The sequence below is a fragment of the Eleutherodactylus coqui genome, chromosome 1 (assembly GCF_035609145.1).
Source record: "Eleutherodactylus coqui strain aEleCoq1 chromosome 1, aEleCoq1.hap1, whole genome shotgun sequence".
Lineage (NCBI taxonomy): Eukaryota > Metazoa > Chordata > Amphibia > Anura > Eleutherodactylidae > Eleutherodactylus > Eleutherodactylus coqui.
Window position 1 is genome coordinate 244,121,515 of NC_089837.1, and position 19,198 is coordinate 244,140,712.

At 41.8% G+C, this 19,198-nt stretch overlaps 1 protein-coding gene across 4 annotated transcripts in view; it reads left to right on the top strand.

Annotated features, from left to right (window-relative positions):
* Positions 1–19,198, top strand: part of AFG1L (AFG1 like ATPase) — a 116,656-nt gene that overhangs the window by 55,739 nt on the left and 41,719 nt on the right. For all 4 annotated transcript variants that reach the window (XM_066607456.1, XM_066607464.1, XM_066607480.1 and 1 more), the window contains 3 exons: positions 6,208–6,290; positions 16,502–16,572; positions 16,829–16,929. In XM_066607456.1, the coding sequence (XP_066463553.1) occupies positions 6,208–6,290; positions 16,502–16,572; positions 16,829–16,929 (255 nt within the window). The remainder of the gene's footprint in view (positions 1–6,207; positions 6,291–16,501; positions 16,573–16,828; positions 16,930–19,198) is intronic.

Consider the following 19,198-nt stretch of genomic DNA (forward strand, 5'->3'; position numbering starts at 1 on the left):
ATTCATTTCTAGCAATGTTTATAGGAGCATAATTAGTTTACCTGGACAAACTTCATATTGGCCATAGACAAGAAGCCACTGCTATTGAAATAATCCAGTGTCAAGCAGGATGGACAGGGCATGCTGAGGCTGTGAGAAATTCACATAGCTAATAGCCTTGCCCAAAGCTGCTCTTACAAGGGAACAGATAATTAGATGTAATTAGGGTGTATGAATTGTTGTCTCTTTGCCCTCAGCTTGAATAATTTTGGAAATAAAAACTGCTCATGGTGTAAATGCTTTGATGTATGAAGAGTCATTGTGGCTTGGCAGTATAAAGGCAGTGTTTTATTCTTTTTACATAATGGCTGCAGTACATAAAGAGTGAATGGGCATTGCAACCCCCAAATCTGCTCAATGGCAAGGACCTCTGGGTTTTATTGAAACAGAATGTGGAAGAAGTTTTTTCTCTTCTTGTAGGTAATGAGGAGATGAATGTAAACTCAGATGTTGTTTTTTTTTCTACTTTTACTTGTTTTGTGTTCCTTATTTAAATGTAACTGCATTTGTCCTATAAAGTCTAGCTAAAACAATTTGTAGAACGAATGAGACACTAAAACAAATGTAGAAATACTTTTAGGCAAAAAATTATATTTGTGTTATAGATAAACAGCATAAACTGACTTTTCAACTCCTAGACCCCAATGTTGGCTTATAAAGGACGCAAACATCAAAAAGTTTTTCAAGTAGCTTTTTATGAAATTTTAGAGTCTTTGACCAATTTTGTGGTGGTGCGCGCAGCTGAGAAAAAGTGGGCAACAGGAAGTTGTCAGTTTTTTAATCGCCTTTAGAATATTTTGTCAGTAGCAATGTAACAATTTACAATACATTACTGAGATGCTAATTCAATCAATATGGCAAAACCAAACAGAGCCATGGGGATATGCCTAACATTAAGAATTGTCTCCACTGAATATACTTGATGCCATGGGTGGCTTTAATGACTCCTTTTTCTTAATGACACGATGGGCAGAATACAAATACATTGTTACTTCGACATAGTCCAAATCATTTTGTTCCTAAGTAGAGTTGAGCGAACATACTCTGCCGAGCTTGATGCTCGTTAGAGCATTAGCGTACTCGATGGTGCTCGCTACTCGAACGAGCATCACGCCGTGTTCGAGAGAGATTGATTTTTCCACAGCAGAAAATCTACACCAAAGTCCGCAGCAAACACCACACCATTGGTGTCCATAATGCACCACAAGCTTCACCCCCTTCAGTTGAAACAATGAAATCTGCTGCGAATTCATGTCAAAATAAGCACCAAATAGTATGGATTTTTGTGCTTATTCGCACCAAAATCCGCAGCTCAAAATATGTTCCGGATTTTATTGTAGCAGATTCTGGTGGCGATGTACATGTGAACATACTCTAAAGGGCTCTTGTCACTTACAGCAGAATTACCTGATGTACTTCACAAATAACTGAGCTATCACTCTTATGTTCTATTTACTACCCTCTTGGCGATTGCATACATTTACATATGTATCATACTGCAATTTTGTATTTCCTGAGCCAGAGACGTTAATAGTAGAATAAGGTAAAGCACTGGCTGACCCTTCTGTTGGTATATTTCTATTGAAATTAAGTAGCATTTCTTCTCAAATTCAGCATGAGAAATGTTTGGCAGTGTTAGAACATTATAGCAAATGGGATAATTATGGATGATTGTGCTTCAGATATGGGTCACCTACAAACTCCCTTGTAGCACAGCCTAGATCAGCCTGAGAAAACCTTGTGTTTCTATTGTGAATTCGTTGAAAGCTATTTACAGCTAATACTTGCATGAAGGTTAGAAAGGTTGATGAAGTGATACCAAGTTGTGCCTTACTATTCTCTTCATGTCAGAATGTAATTACCATTGATTCATAAAACTGTCTCAGAGAAGAGCGGTGGTTTATTAATCTGCTGATCAAGACAAGAGCTGACAAATAAAGAACATACTGGTTTGAGTCTTGTTGTATTTGACTGATTGCTAATTACCCTTGAGGTCATGAGCAACTCTTGCATTGATTCATTGACATTACTTATGAATGTGGAGTTTAAATTGGAATAAAAGTCATACGCTTATGATTCTTTTGGACCACCTTGAGATTAGATGGTTTTGTCAGTGTAAGGCCGGCTTCACACGACCGGGTTGGATTCCGCATGTGGGATCCCGCAGCATATTCCGGCTGTGAAGCCAGCTGCTGACCGTGCGTAACTGTAGTATCTGCATTGTGCATGACCTCTGTGGTTAGCAGTCAGTCATGCGCACAGATTTTGTTTTTCAGTATTTGTGTTTCCCACGCAGTTTCTTAGCGATGACGCGGGGACCCGCGGCCCAAGCGCAATGTTAATTGTATATCGGTTGGACAGCCTCTATCGACTTTAATGGAGGGAGTCCACAGTTAAATGAAGCATGCTGCGATTTTTCCCTCCGCTCACAGAATGAACGATTCGTATTCACGAGTGTAAGCGAAAAACCTAAAGCACATTCCTTTCAATACGTGCAATTTGCTGCGGATCCCGCAATAGGAATCCAGTCGTGGGAAGCTGGCCTAATGTGGATATCCGTTCGCTTACCCACAAACATCCTTGGTATCAGATGCTGCCTCTGGAATTAGGAAAATGGCTAGACTGTGTATAGGCTGAGTGTTCAGCGCACTATTTAAATGCCTCCTTGTTTGCCTTTGCAAGTTGTTTACTCATTCTGCTGAGTGTACTATCCTCATGCTACTGCCTGACTCCTGTGTTTCTGACTTAGCTTTCTAGACCAGTCTTTCTCAACTCCAGACCTCATGTCCCCCCAACAGGTCATGTTTTCAGGATTCCCTCAGTATTACACAGGTGACGTAATTAAGCTTGGTGCCTCAGACATTGCCACAGTTGTCCTGACTATAGGATATCCTGAAAACATGACCTGTTGAGAAGCACTGTTCTAGACTCTTCACCTGGATTATCCTCTCATAGGCCGCTTGCAGACGGCCGGGTCAGATCCCACTGCGGAATTCTCGCAGCGGGACCCAACCTGAGCCCCTGCAGGGAGCAGCGCGTCACTCGCCTGCTCCTGCGGCCCCGGATCTTTCATGTGCCGGCTGCCGGGCACATGCGCAGACCCAAGCCGGCGGCCGGGGATTGACATTTCTGTGCGGGGCTCTCCGAGACCAGCACAGAAATAGAGCATGCTGCGATTTGTTTTCTGCGCGGTATTTCTTGCAGACAAATCGCGGCCGTCTGCATAGGATTGCGTGTTGTAATGCAATCCTGTGCAGGCGTGTACGGGCAGAAATTCTGCGGGAAATCCCGCCGCGGAATTTCCGCTCGTGTGCAGAGGAGGCTTTTCTGATTCCTACAGCCTTGAGCGTATTGTATGACTACCTGGATTGATTGAATTTTATCCTCAACAGTGGCCATTCTCTGCATCAAGGTTAGGACTCTTCTGAAGAATATTGCGCTGGGTTCTCTTTTGATATAAGATAGAATGATTCTGCTTTGAGAAGCCAGTTTTGTTCATGGCATTGGATAGACCCAAAGGAAATGTTGGTCCATTATATATCAACTGGAATCTGCTATGTCTCTGTTAATGAAATTGGACTGAAGATTTCACAAAGATGGCTTGGAAAATGATTTTGTTCCCTTTTTCTTTTCTCCTGTTGAGGTCCCACTATCTTCAGCTGAAGAACCCATGCAGATGGGTGCTACAGCGTCCTTTCCTGTCAAACACATTTATTGCAGAAATCTTGATCTCTGCTTCTACTGTGGTGAGGATGGCCACCTTATAAGCTTCTGTCCTAAGAAACCTCCACATTTAGGTGTGGACCAAAGGGATTCCGCTAGGACCACAAATAACATTTTCTGATTATAAAAGAATTTCACACCTTGTATTATTAAAATTTTGTTTCAGTAGGGGCCTTCCTGGATTGCAGAGATACTGTGAATTCTATTGATGTTATCTGCCTCTAATAAAATTGCAGAATCCTATCACTGTCACCGCTGGACCCCCCCCCACTCTTTCATGAGAAAATTGAGTTTGTCACACTTGAAATTACTGCTCATGTGGTTTCTGAACAGGTGGAGACCATGTCTTGAATATTTCCTGTTCTCTGATAGTATTTAGTTTCCCTGGTTGCATAAACACAACTAAAGACCTATTTACACGTAGACAATATTTCTGACAATTTAAAGATTGACAGTTTTAGCAATCATTTTGCAGAAACTGCTAATGGACACTAATGGCCATTAGCATTTTATCAGTTTCATTTGCATGTAAATGATCCTCCAGCAACTTTGCAAATCCCAGTATGTGGTCTGGACTTTGTACTCATCTGCATTGTCTTTGCACATGCTGCCCTGGGCTGTCTGCTGAATACATTGTAATAAGCTGCTCCTGTGGAGAACCCAGGGTGAGTTCCCTCTCTCTGGCTGAATGATGGATTTTATGCTCACCTAAAAATCATCGTTCAGCCGAAGAGTGAAAGATTAAAGCTCTATTTACTCGCAACGATTATCGCTCAAAAGCCATAGTTTGAACAAATTTTGAGCGATAATCGTTGCATGTAAATAGGGCTTTAGTGGGTGACTGGCTTCATGGTTAAATAATTCAATTAAACCCTGAATGTCTTGGTTATTGCCTGAATCTGCCCTTATGTTCTGTAGTTGCCCATACTACTATTCTCCTATACAAAAAATTCTTCAAGGTACAACATGGGGAGCAGCAATTCTCCAAAGTGCAATGGCTGAAGGAGCAATTTCTGAAAAAGCAACTGCTGAAGGAGCAATTTTCTAAAGGGCAGCACAAGAGTGTACAATCTTATAAGTGTCCTCAGAAGTGTAGTCTTAAGAATCTGGTGGCCCATCGTAGAAGGGAGGGGTACTGTAATGTGCCTGTCTGTTTGTGTACCCATATAGATACTTTGTTTTGGATGCTGGTGGTGGCACGAAGAAACTCTCTGGGCGATACATAGTCAGAGTGCTCCATGCGCTATTTAAATGCTTCCTTTCGAACTGTCTTTGCCAGTTATTGAACCGTTCTGCCTGGTATGCTATCTTCATGCTCTTGTCTGTCTTCAGTGTTTCTGACCCGGGTTTCTAGGCTTCCTTCCTTGTCTCTTGCTGATTCATGGTTTTGACTTTCACTTGGCTGACTACCCATTTGCTACCCATTCTTTTTCCTGTAGGCCTCCTGGTATCGGACTTTGCTCTGTTCTTGACTTTGTGATTAAGCCTTTAACTCTGACGTACTCTGACTTTCCAGTAATGACCCTGGCTTGTTTTGACTTATTTGACTGTTCTCTATCAGTTAGCAGCTACTCTGGTGATGCATCTTAGGGATTTCATAGGAGCTAAAGAACAAATCCTACTTGGACGGGTTAAAGGAAAATACCCGTAATACCTAATTGTTGCCAGCCAGAGTAGCCAGCGCAGAGATTGATTGTGGATGCCAGTTTGTTACGGTATAGGCGTTTTCCTGACATGACAAACGTTACAGTCAGTCTGTTCTCTAGAGGCTGTTGGATAAGGTTACAGCGGAGGAAACCTACTAAAACAATTAGATAAGTTTGTACTTTGTAATGAGCACTGTCCTGAAAATCCACAAAGCCATGGGTACATTTATATGGTAATACTTTAACTTGACATAAAACGCATTATCTTGACTCTCATAATAAAATCCATCCCTTTTAACAATCCAATATCTGTTTACTTTAACAAAAAGATGATGCCAGAAAGACTGCGTGTTACATGACCGTGAATTTTCTATGTCTGGCAATCCATTATCTTTACTGAAATAACATGCACTTATGTCCAAATGTTCACTTGTTAATCTCCTGCTTGTGTGACTGTTTCAGTATCATGAACCACTTAAACTCAGGGCATGAAGTAATGAGTAACAATGGGAGATTACGATTGAGCACGTTTCTGGAAACTGTTGTTTAAAGGGGTTTGGCCCATGAGGACAGTTCCTGTTGTACTGTAAGGGCATAAGGACATAGTCAGAAGTCACTGACAAACCATTCATCTGTGGCAAAATACACAACCAACTAAACCTTCCCCTGGCAAAATCATCTGCTGGTTGGAAGTTGGTGCTCAAAAGGGTTCTCTATCATGGGAATAAATTCTAACTTGTCTATGAAACAATGTGCACTTAGATACAGGTTTCACAGTATTTTTTGTGTGTTCTTTAAGGAATACTGCAGCACTGTTCAACTGGACTCAGGCATTGACTACAGGAAGCGTGTTCTCTCTGCTGCTGGTAAAATATATTTCCTGTAAGTTCACATTTCTTACGTTATTTTTATTTAAACCATTAACCATGCTAGAACTATATTATTGATGTGTTAGCACTTTAGGCTATAGATTAGAAGTATCAGCCTTCAATATAACTACAGAGTCAATGAGAATACTACAGAGTCAGAGCTCTTACTAGAAGATGCTTGTTTACTTTTAAAAGTATAGACCCCCTTTAAGATGTCATAGTTGTTTTGTCTTAGATTTTTCGTTCTCTTTCCTAATAACCTCCTACCTCTTGATAGGGCTTTTACTTTATTTGGTCCTTGTCCCCCTTGGCACAAATTAATCCGCCACTTTGTTTTTACATTATTGACTGGAATTAGACTGGATTTTTGGGGTACGAATTGACACTCTGCCTGTTGGTGATTTTTATTCTTGTACAAAGTGTATACAACCGTTTCTGATTATTCCAGGGAACTATGGCATTTGTAATAATAGAACAAAATTATAAAATATTTTTAAACCATAAGATGTCATAGTTATAACTGTTATTTCTGATGGTGGATATTTGACTTAATATGGAATATGTAGACTATAATAATCACAATTAACTATTGGTTTTGGTCCATAGTAAATGCATCCTGAAGAAGACCAGTGCTAACTTGTACAGTGAACTGGTTAAAGGGGTTACACAAAGTTGCTGTCAAATGAATGCTCATCGAATGTTATTGAGCTTTGCAATGTGGTTCTGCTTTGGATTTTGTGTGAGGCTCTAAAAACCATCACCTTCTCCTGCACTTGAGAAGTGTTTATTAACAGGTTGCCCTGGATACATCCTGTAGACATTGCAGTGCTACAGATCAGGCTTGATCAGTAGAAACGACCATGACTTTTTGGGGGTTTTATTGTACTTCTATCTCTGGACCCAAGTGCTAGTCAATAATAAGGCAGCCCTTAGTGGGAACAAGAATAGGAAGGAAGTACAGAGCAGGAAATTGTGGTAAATGTCAGCAGGGTTACGGTGGCCATTTTGAAAAATAGCTATGTAGAGAAACAAAAGAAATAGAGGCCAGGATAGGACTGCAATGTAAGGAGAATTTATGTGTTTATCAAAGAGAAGACGATCCCAGATCTCGTGCAGAAGTCTGGGCCCAGGAGAAATTCAAATCAAACCAGCTTTTGTGGTATCAAGTGATTTTCTGCTTTATTCTGAGGTGGACAAAGCATATATACCCTAAATGACATCATAGCAAAAAGTATATACCTTCAAGATGAATGAGATTTATAATTGGCTAAAACAAAAAATGATTAACATAAGTTACACCTTCTAGGGTGTATCTATTACATACAATGAGACCATTATGAATTCAGGAGAAAGGAATGCATGTAATGCTTTACAGACCTACCCCCTGTAATCTATAGTTTCCTGTCTATAGATATGCATACATGGGGGGTCTAGTAGACTCATCTTTCCTGAGAAGACATGGAGGCCTAAAGAAGGGTTATATTTAACCCTTTCACTACTCATACTAGTATCATGCTCTACAATGCAATATAGAATAATTAACTGATACATTGATCTACAATTTTCTTAACATTCCCCACTTTAGATCAATACATCAACACAGTATAATAGTAAATACACATATATAATGACTCTACCACAGACCCCCTGGCTGAGGCCCGAAGCTTTATTACCAGGACGCCTGGGTTCACACTTCAAGACTAAGTATATAATTATTTCATATAAAAGCATTACATTGATATATATATATATACATAAAGTCATTCCACCAATTGTACCCACAATTAGGCCCGCCTCCAAAAGAAGCTTGGCCTTGATTTATTATGAGATTGATGTTCCTTTCTTCATATATAAATCATTGTCCATCATGATATAAAATCTTACTTATTGAAGTGTCCATCAGTTATTTAGAGCAATCCTCCGGTACAATCAGGACACACTGGAATCAAAATGTCACACTTCAAAATCATCAAAGAAAAATAGCACTTTCTTCATAGAACTTTTACCCATCACTTGTCAGACAGAGGTGGTCACCTGACCCAGTAAGCCATCCTGTTCTTCGTCATCTTGTATATTTTGGAACATAGTTTTGGTGATGGAAGTGTTAATAATAAGGTTTTGTAACAGTCCTCGGATACAGCAGCAACCGCAGAGTACTAGAATGGAGGCAAATACTGACATAGAGACTAATGTGGAGTATATGACTTGTGACCAGTGTCCGAACAAGTTTTCCAACCAGTCTGTGAATGGATCGTCTATTCCAGAGTTATCAGCTAGTTCATTTTATTATGCATTTAACCCTTCCAGTGCTCGAGTAACACTACCATCAGGTGCTGTGTTATTAGGAATGATAGTACAACAATGTCCTCCAATCATTTTACAAACTCTGCTAGTAACATAACAAGAGCCATTCTATTTTGCCATGCAATGAGTGTAAGGTATGTCCTAGTTGTTCCTCTAGGCCCTTGATTGCATCTCTTGTATAACTAACAAATCTCTGTTGGTTATAATATATATAATTAATCCAGTCTACATTTTTATTCACTGTTACCCACCATACGAGAAGAGACTCAAACCCCCTGCAGCCATCCGATTTCTCGTCCCATACTCGTCCGGTACCCCCCTTGGGACCCCGATGGGTCAGAGGAACCTTTGGGAGAGGTGTTCCTAGTTCTCCAGACACGGCCCTTGCTGTTGCCCTCGGAGGTCATGAGGTATATAGGCATTATCAGTTGTACCAAGCACAATCCCGTTAGGGGCTGTACCTGGCACCTGTTCTAGGCCCGGTCACCACACAACCATCACACGTCTATGCGTGCTCTCTATAGCTCAGGCCATATCCCAGAGACAGCGTGCCCTTACGGTTCTCCTCTCCATATAGTATCCCTCAGGCAGTCTCCCGTAGTCTGCCTCGGTCCCATTACCAGGTAGCGCGAAGCAAGTATAACCCCAGGATCAGAGGCAACAGCAGGTATTTGGTCCCCGCCCACAGGTGGAAGCAGCAAACTCAATGTATAACATGGATCACTTATCTGTGGGGGGTAGGTACAGTGAAGAAGCTTAATCACACATTTTACGTTCATCACAGCGTGAAGACTTGTCATTAACTTTTATCTATCGTGGGGTCAAGTCTTTCTACCTCATATAATTATTAACATTCTCTATACACAATATTTACTGCATAACATAAAGATTCACACAACTACTACTACTCCAATCATCTGCAGTCGCTTGATCCTCCAACGTTAACAACCCCCCTCAGGAATTTCTCTTATCAAGGAGAGGTGATGAGTAAGATAAACAGAGCTTTAGCTGTGTCTGCCTCCTACAGCTAACTGCAGCATCCTTGTGCTATCCTTCCCGTAATAGGGACACTCAGCTCTCACATTATCAACAACTTCATTATTATTATATCTTACATGACATTATCACATTGAAAACACCATTTAACAATCAAAATCACTGCAAACCAATCACAGAACTGACATGTACACAAATAACAGCAAGAATGGACGTTCCCTATTCACACAGGTTTATACTAAACTTCATTCCTGATCATCTTCATTACAAGTCTATTCATATCAAGCAAGCAGAGCATTGCTAGTCAGTCACGTACCCCCTCCCTTTTTCTCACAGAACTCTAAAGCTGAAAAGTGGGGGTGAGGGTGAAAGAAGCATTCCAATGTAACAGACGATTTAACCATTTGTGAGCTGACCCCAGCACACAGAGCAGCACTCAGGCCATTGTCATCTTCATCTAATACTGCTGTAACCTTTCATTCCCTCACTGTGTGATCCCAGGACTGTCTGCATCATGTAATCATCCCTTCTGTCTACTATCCCTGATCCTTGTCAGTACTACCGTTACCCATAGCAACCTGTCCCCTCACTACCTGACACTTATCTGAAGGAGACCTTATATATTCCTCACTAGACTAAATATCATACTGAGCCTATCTTATAGCGCTCACTTAATAAGGTAGACAACATATCATCAACACACAGAGGACAGTGATGGAGGCTGCTGACTATTCCTGTACAATTCAGAGAAGGCACTAATCACTGGTGTTGTGTACTACAAGTACAAGCATTGGGATGCCAGGTAGAAGGTACATCTATGGGATGTAAGGAGCCAAGATGGCGCCTGGGCGGCGGCTGAAGGTCTTACAGCAGGTACTAAAATGGCCGAAGGCCATGACTAGCACTAAGATGGCCGCCAGGGACGTGGCCTGACTAGGAGTACGATCAAGCCAGGCAAGCATCTAGCCACGCCTTACCCCTTTGTGTGCAATGCCAACAAGTCCCTCATCTGACACACATCTATAATAATCTTTGTATATAGCGCCAACATATCCCGCAGCGCTTACATAGACAGGGGGATACAGAAAGACAATACAAACATTACAGAACCGCGGTTACATAGTAATCAGTTGATGGAAACAATAGGGGTGAGGGTCCTGCTCCAACGAGCTTACATACTACAAGTAATGGGGTGATACAGAAGGTAAAATGGCTGGAGATGTGCACAGTATGGCGAGGTGGATATGTGCACAGTATGGGGGGGTGGAGATGTGCACGGTATGGTGAGATGTGCACTGTATGGCGGGGTGAAGAGTGAGGGATGCTATACACATAGACAAATGGTCAGACACCTAGCCGTGCGACGGCAGAAACTGTGTGACTGCATGAGCGGTTTATGATGGCTAGCAGGGATTGCAGTCAATAAGTCAGGGAGCAGATCTACCAGTATGGCACTCGTCACTCCTTCTATAGAAGTTACACCCAGAGCTCTCCCAGCATCCCCCATGTGTAGGACGGCGCCCCCTCCTGGTCTTATACTCCCTTCTGCATTGTTTAGCACAAATAATACAAGACAAAAAATTTTTTTTTAGTAGTTTGTAAACCCCTAGGCTGTGAATACTGTCCATATGAGTGCCACCATCCCCCCTGTTGAGACATGACACAGGCCATGGCTCAAAACTGCTGCACATCTGAAGAACGATTTAGGTAAGATAGTTTTTTTTTCATCTACGGAGATGTACAGTCCATCTACAAGAGTGTATTCAGCATCTACAAGAGATACCTCCTGCAGATCTGGTCTGAGTAACACCTCATGTGCCATCTCTCCTAGACAGTTGTATGGAGGACCGTCTGAAGAAATAGGCAGTAAGGTAGATGGATGCAGCGTAGTACATCCCTAGGTTGTCAGGTGTGGCTGTGAGCAGTAGTGTCCTGCAGGGGGATGTCTAGAAGGACTAAGATATGAGTATAACTAACTGCGTGCGGTACTCAGTGTGTGGGGGACAGCACTATAGTGGCAGAAGATTTGATTGCTTCAGCTGCTGCTACTACTGCTTGTATACAGGGGGGGAGCGCACGGGCCACTGGATCTAGTCTGCAGAGTAGTATGCCAGCGGTCTCTGTTTCCCACCGTGTTCTTGAGTTAACACAGAGGTCATATATCCTTCCCCTGAGTCAACAGTTTGCACAAAGGGCTTGCTGTAATTTGGGAGGCCCAAGACAAATGTGCCCACCAGAGTCTGTTTTAATGTAACAAAGGCTTCCTCAGAGGATCCATCCCACTGGATTTTATCAGCTGCAGCCAGAGGTTCATCACAGATGAGTCTGGTAAGAACCGCTGTCAGAGATGCAGAATTTGAGATCCAGGAGCTGCAGAAGTTTGTCTGTTACGATCGTGTGGGCAGGCAAAGCACGGAACCCACATGATCATGACCAAAGGGGACGCACACGGGTATCACCAGGGTCACACGGGACTCACACCGGTTTCAGGCAACTGACCCTGTGCTACAAGGGAGGATGACAGTGGCCCTACCTAAGCGGGGACATTGCCCTAATAAGGGCAGCCCAGCGGTCTTCGGATCTGGGCCCTAGCTGATCCTAGGAGCCACACACCAGAACAGGATGCATTCACATGCCACATGACAGACCCAGAATACACTGCACACAACATGCAACCACTAGTAACAGATTGGAAGCTGAATATAAATACCAGGTATTAGTTGACATGTTGTACAATAAGTGGAAGCTAGTAGGCCACTTCACGGCTCCTGGTTATACTGCTAGTCCCTACACTAACCAGGAGTCCAGCAGAACCGGACACCGTTCACACCGCACGCTGCAACAGGACAGGACACAGACTGCAGGTCATACAGCAAACTAACACAAAACTGACAGAATATAAACGTACAAACGGACATGAACCTGATCACACTGCAACCCTCACCAGACAAGCATTCATGACTGCTCGCCTGAGGGGCCATATAGACTGACCAGGGGATTGGCTAGCAGACAGTACCACACCCAGCCAGCTCAATCATTAACCCTGTGAGTGCTGTGCTGCTGGAAACACAATAGAACAACAAATCCCAGCAGCACACATAACATTGTCATTCCCAAAGAGGACATCATTTGCTCATAGTTTTGGGACCTACAGAGTTGCTTGCCTACCTTCATCTGACAGGTTATACCCCAAATATTTAACTGTTTGCTGACAATATTGGAGTTTCTACCTGTTTACTTTATGGCCTTGCTCATAAATAAACCTCAAGAGTGCGACTGTGTCCCCCCCACAATTCTCTCCACTGTCTGCTGTTAGCTACCAACATACAGTAGTAGCTGACTACCTCTAAGAGGCTGGAACTGCGCTAAGTGTACTGACATAGCCTGGGAGAAAATTGTTGGAGATTCACAGCAGCCCTGAGGTACTCTGGTGAAGGTATACCTAATTCTATCATAATATCTCATCACAACACATTTACTGGACATATTCAAGACTACATAATTTGACATTCACAGGCTTATTTGTCTCTAGGACTGTTATAACTGGTTCAGAGAGGGATTCCCTGTGGGTCCGGCCATTAACCCCTCTGACCAGGATATGACTATTACTACATTTAACATTGGCCACATATTGGGATGTATTAATGTCCTGGTCGCTCCTGAGTCCACCAGGAAAGTAATCATCCGCCCATTCACCTGGAGATCTATCTCAAGCAGTGGAAATTGCCATGAGATCCTCCAAGTGTTGTACATCGACCCCTCCTAGTCATTTTTCCCCAAGGTGGCTGAGAACATTGTTTCCAGGGCACCCTCGGGCAAAATCACTAGACTTCCATTATTCAAACACACATTTAAATCCCCGAGCTGCATCCCACCTCTGCTTCTTCCTCTGTCTCTACTTTCACATCCTCTCGCTGTCCAATGACCTCTCTGACTTTCTTGAACCATCATATCACATTCTTCTCATATAAAAAAAACTCACTTTCTCACCCTTTTCTTTGTAACACTTTTCTGCATGTTTTGCATATTGCAAAACATCCTGCAACGATCTCATCCTCAGGGTAACCATGTATCTCACTATATAACCTCCTATTCCCTTCTGATTATACTATAGAAGGGATCTACCATCTCCTCCTCACACATTCGCTTCATGCAATATAAGACAACAATACAAATAGTACATTATGTTAGTAGGCGGCCGCCCTCTTCATATTCTTAATTACTCTATAACATAATATCAAAGAGAAAGTAATAGAAAGATAAGAAGTAAAGTTCCTGGACACCCCTGTGTCCCATGACGTCATCTAACCACTTTTTACGTGTCGCACGGAGTTAATTCTTTCCTGTAGCCTTCTCACAATGGCTATGGTCTCACATAGACTACTGCTATTGTCCCTTGACAATCCATTCGTCTATACTTGTCTCATTTACAATACACATTGTAAATTCTACTAACACTAAAGTATACAGAAGAAGAAGAAGAGAGAAGAGAAGTTTAACCATTGTTATACTTACTACACGTTATCTGGGAGGCTTCTAAATTCTCCGGCTAGTTCGGAAAAACGTCACTGTTTCAGACAGGATGCCCGACTGGCCTCTAATGACGTCTAATCAAGACGGAGGTCTTTTAATGATCGGAGAGTACTTCAGACCCACCTTTTCACAGCCAGGCTGTCCTCTCCCTCTGCAGTGAGTGATTCCGGCTCGAAGGACCAAAAATGTAAGGAGAATTTATGTGTTTATCAAAGAGAAGACGATCCCAGATCTCGTGCAGAAGTCTGGGCCCAGGAGAAATTCAAATCAAACCAGCTTTTGTGGTATCAAGTGATTTTCTGCTTTATTCTGAGGTGGACAAAGCATATATACCCTAAATGACATCATAGCAAAAAGTATATACCTTCAAGATGAATGAGATTTATAATTGGCTAAAACAAAAAATGATTAACATAAGTTACACCTTCTAGGGTGTATCTATTACATACAATGAGACCATTATGAATTCAGGAGAAAGGAATGCATGTAATGCTTTACAGACCTACCCCCTGTAATCTATAGTTTCCTGTCTATAGATATGCATACATGGGGGGTCTAGTAGACTCATCTTTCCTGAGAAGACATGGAGGCCTAAAGAAGGGTTATATTTAACCCTTTCACTACTCATACTAGTATCATGCTCTACAATGCAATATAGAATAATTAACTGATACATTGATCTACAATTTTCTTAACATGCAATGGCTGCATTATTTCTACCAGTAGACAGCTACTGTATGCATAAACACCTTTCATATCTGGAATTTTTTGGAAATCACCGATCATGCATATTGTCGTAATTCCTTTATTGCTGTGGAAAAATCTGCACCATTAAATTGAAGGGGGGAAATCTGTTGCAGATCCATGTCAAAATCGGTAGCAAATAACACAGCTAGTTTGCTGCTGATTTTCCACAAATGAAAAAATTCACCACAAATCTACAGAGAGTTTTATTATCCGTAGATTCTATTTACTTCTCACATTTTCTTGCTAGCTCACTACCTTGGTAATAAGTAATATATTTTTTTATATATGTTTAAAGGGATATTGTCAGGATATGCCATCTGACTGTGCAGCAATCTGTGCGCCATGCTGCTATTCCATGTACAGCGAATGATCATGGGGCTCCTCTGCAGCCTCTTACTCTGCCTTACCACCCAAAGCCCATTGAAAAGATTGGAACTCTTTCTAGGGAAAAACAAAACTCTCTAACAAGATTTTATGTTTATGTGGGACTGCGGCCGGGTATCGAGCACCAAAGACAAATATATGTTCTGTGGAGAAAAACCTTTCCCCATGGGTATGTAAACCTTTGTAGGGAGCAACCTCTATGTGCATCACAGTGTTCACAGGCACAGAAGACCTCATCCTGAAGGTCTTCTTTGCTTTATGGCTACTTCACACTGGCAAGGGAGATATGAGGCTGTGATTCATGGCCTGATATCGCCCTCACAATCTATGTGAAACCCCTGGATGCAAGGTGCTTTTATGTGAAAACGGCCTTGCATCATTGGAGGGAATCCCTTCATCGCCGCTGCAGCTGAGGGGATTTTCCCTGCCACGTCTGAAGGGATTCCCAATGGGGATGAAGGAATCCCCTGCCGCAGCTGTCACAGCCATGGCAGAGGATCGTGGAGTTCTCCCATTGTCGTCGTCGGCCCCATTGAAAACCATAGGCGATTATCTCAAAAAGATAGAACATGCTGCAATTTTTTTTACGCAACATCTTGTGAGTGATAACATCGCAAATGAGAATAAAACCATTGAAAATCATTAGTTTCATAATTCTGCGTTTTCACTCATTCACGCATCTCCCGAAAATCGCGTGATTTTCTCACCAGTGTGAAGCCAGTTTTAGGCAATAAAAAGGGACATAAAAGTGCTGAGTCCGCTTGTCTTGGCATGGCCTGAATTGGCATCAGGAAGTAATTCCATTTTTGAGATTTCCTAGGAAACTGTCTCTTCTCTGAATGTAGTATCAGAGTGCACGCAGTCCTCACAAAATAATGAAATAAAGACATTTGCCATTCTAAAGTGTCTTCTAGCTTGATCTTGCATGCAAAGCAAAGGCAATCTTCTTTCTCTGTGTACACATAGCATTGCATTACCACCTTTGTTGTGACTGCATGGCCTCATTACCAGCCATTTGTGGAATCACATGAGTCCTTTCTATGTATGCAAATAAGGCTAAATCATCTCCTTGCAAGTTAATATTCCCAATCTTGAATTGTATTGTAAAAGTGATGTTTGTGTTTAGAGCACAACATCCTTTTCTCTTGGGGAAGCTAGATATATAGGTGTATGGGCAAGAAGCTAAAGAGTTGCAGGCAGCTGTTCGATGCTGGCTTTGAGTGTTATTAATCTCACATGCTATTCTTCTTTTCTCTCTAGCACAAGTGAAGCTGATGTGGAGGCTGTCATGGATAAGTTGTTTGATGAGCTGGCTCAGAAACAAAATGATGGTACGTAAGTTAATTTCTCTTGAAAGAGAACACGTTTAAAACACAATGGCCAATCTCTACTGACCAATTAATAAGTTCCATTGCTGTCTATGGGTTGATGCCACACTCAAGTGGCAGTCATTGTATCAGCATTTTGTCTAATTTATGTGTTGAATCATGTGCTATTATTCATCAAGCTATGCATTTCCTAGCTGTAAGGGATGAATTTTAGGGTAATTATCCAGACAAGACTGAGCTTTTGTTCCTGTTTCCATAGTAACAAGACCAAGGATTCTGAAAGTGCAGGGCAGGGAGCTGAAGCTGAGCAAAGCCTGTGGATCCATTGCGGACTGCACATTTGAGGAACTCTGTGACCGTGTGAGTGCCCAAGCAACTATAAACAAGTTAATACACCCCTGGCGCTTTTATTTGTTGGTGTTTTTGTTTTAGTGTACACCAGCCCATGTTTTGCATAGTTATTGAACAAAAACATGTTTTCATGCAATAACACCCAGATTATTACTCTGCTGTATAATTATATTATGACAACAATCATTTTATTGAAATGAATACTTAGCTCCACTTCTCCAATTATTATCAAGCCAATGCACACTTGGGATAAAACCCATGGTGACCATTAAATTAGACAAGTGCCAAAATGCGGAGCTGTACCCAGAGGGCTGTATCATGGCACACGAGTCCCCTCTGGCTTTATATGACATATGGTGCTCCATTGTGTGCTGTATGTTAAATATAGTCACCTCAGGAAGCAAGGCTTTTAGGGGACACCAAGTCCAATAGATGGCATGTTGTGGAGCATGGCATAAATACAATAGAAAAGCATTCTAGGTCTCCGTATGAAATCGTAGGCATACACTGGTAAAGAAGGGCCCTATGGACCTGTGTTCATTTTCTCTTTATAGCTTTGTGCAACACAGAGCCATAATAAGGCCATGTGAATCAGGCCTTGCTGTGCACTAGCCAATTTGTGCATTACTGATCTGGAGAAACAGCCTCTATTATAGTTCATAGCTGGATTTATAATTTAGTTCATTGCTAGTTGGAATCAATCAACATTGTGCTGACAGACACATCCATAACAAATTATTTGCTGCTATAATACAATAGAATTTGATTTTAATCATTTTTCTTCTTTTATCCAATTATATTGTACTGTATTTTATGGCGTATAAGACAACTTTTTAACCCAGGAAAATCTTCTCAAAAGTCAGGGGTCGTCTTATACTCCGGACTAACTACCTGTAGAAAAAAAAAATCAATACTCTCCTCCCGTGGCGTTCTGCAATGATCTGCGGCACTGACCTCATTAAATGGCTGTGATTCATTAACGCAGCGCCGGCTTTCATTGGCTGATGCCGCGCTGAGTTAGCCAATCTGAGCATTAGCTTTCTGGAGGCTGGGCATTCAAGCCCCACATGCAGAAAGCAATGCTCTGTCGGTGTGTAGGAGGGAGCGACAGCCTGCAGCAACGCCGCAGACCATCGCAGAACGCTACGGAAGGTGAGTATTGATTTATTTATTTTTTTTTCCTCAGGGAGTTAGTCCGGTGTGTAAGACGACAGGTAGTTAGTTTCCACTTTGAAATACATTAGTGGCGTTTCAATGAATTTCGATGGGAAATTGCTTTGACATACGAGTCTTTTGCCTTACGAGCCCCGTATTGGAATGGATTAAACTTGTATGTCAAGGCATCACTGTATATCCCAAACTCGAGTTTGGTTTTTTAACTGGAAAAGTTAGGGTTCGTCTTAAACGCCTAGTCATCTTATACGCCGGAAAATACGGTACTTTGTTTTACAAATCATTACACAGTCATTCTTCAGTTAATTTACTTCTGTGCTTTGGGTCATTGTCATATTTGATCAGTCAGCTTCTCTTCAGCCAGAGGTGATGGCCTGCTGCACTTTCTACTTGTTCTCTCAATGATCCCAAGGTGTCCGTGCTCTTAGGCAGCACAACTGCCTCAAACAATGATGCGTCTTCCACAATTCTTCACAGTTGGGATGAGGTTTAGGTGTTGCAGAGTTAATTTCCTGCAAACATAGCATTATGCATTTGTATTTAGAAAGTTAAACTTTGTCTCATCTCTTAGTAGAACATCTTCCCAGAAGCACTGTGAAATATTCAAGTGGTCCGGGTCAAACTTCATATGGACCAGAATATTTTTTTGGAGAGCAGCAGCTTCCTTTATGGAGTTCTCCCATGAACACTATTCTGGTTCAATGTATTCCTAATAATGAGCACATGAATAGAGTTGTTTTTTTTTTTTGTTTTTGTTTTTTTTTCCAGTTTGTAGGACATTCTATGGGGGTTTTTTTCTGTTACCCTTGAGGATTTTGGGGATTGCCATTGTGTTTTTGGAGTGAATTTTCTTTTTTCGTAGATACATTGGTAACCATGGACTGCTGTGCACTCAGGTCTTTAGCAATGCTTTTTAAGACTTTACTCGCTTCATGCATCCCCCCTACATGACTTCTGAGGTCTTTTGGAAGTTGTTTGCGTTGCTACTAACCAGGCTTTGTATGACTTTATTAAATGGGCAAAGCATGTGTGAAACACACATTTGTAATATTTATCTCCTTAATTGAAACACTTCTGCTAATCAGCTTTTGGAGAAGTCATTATT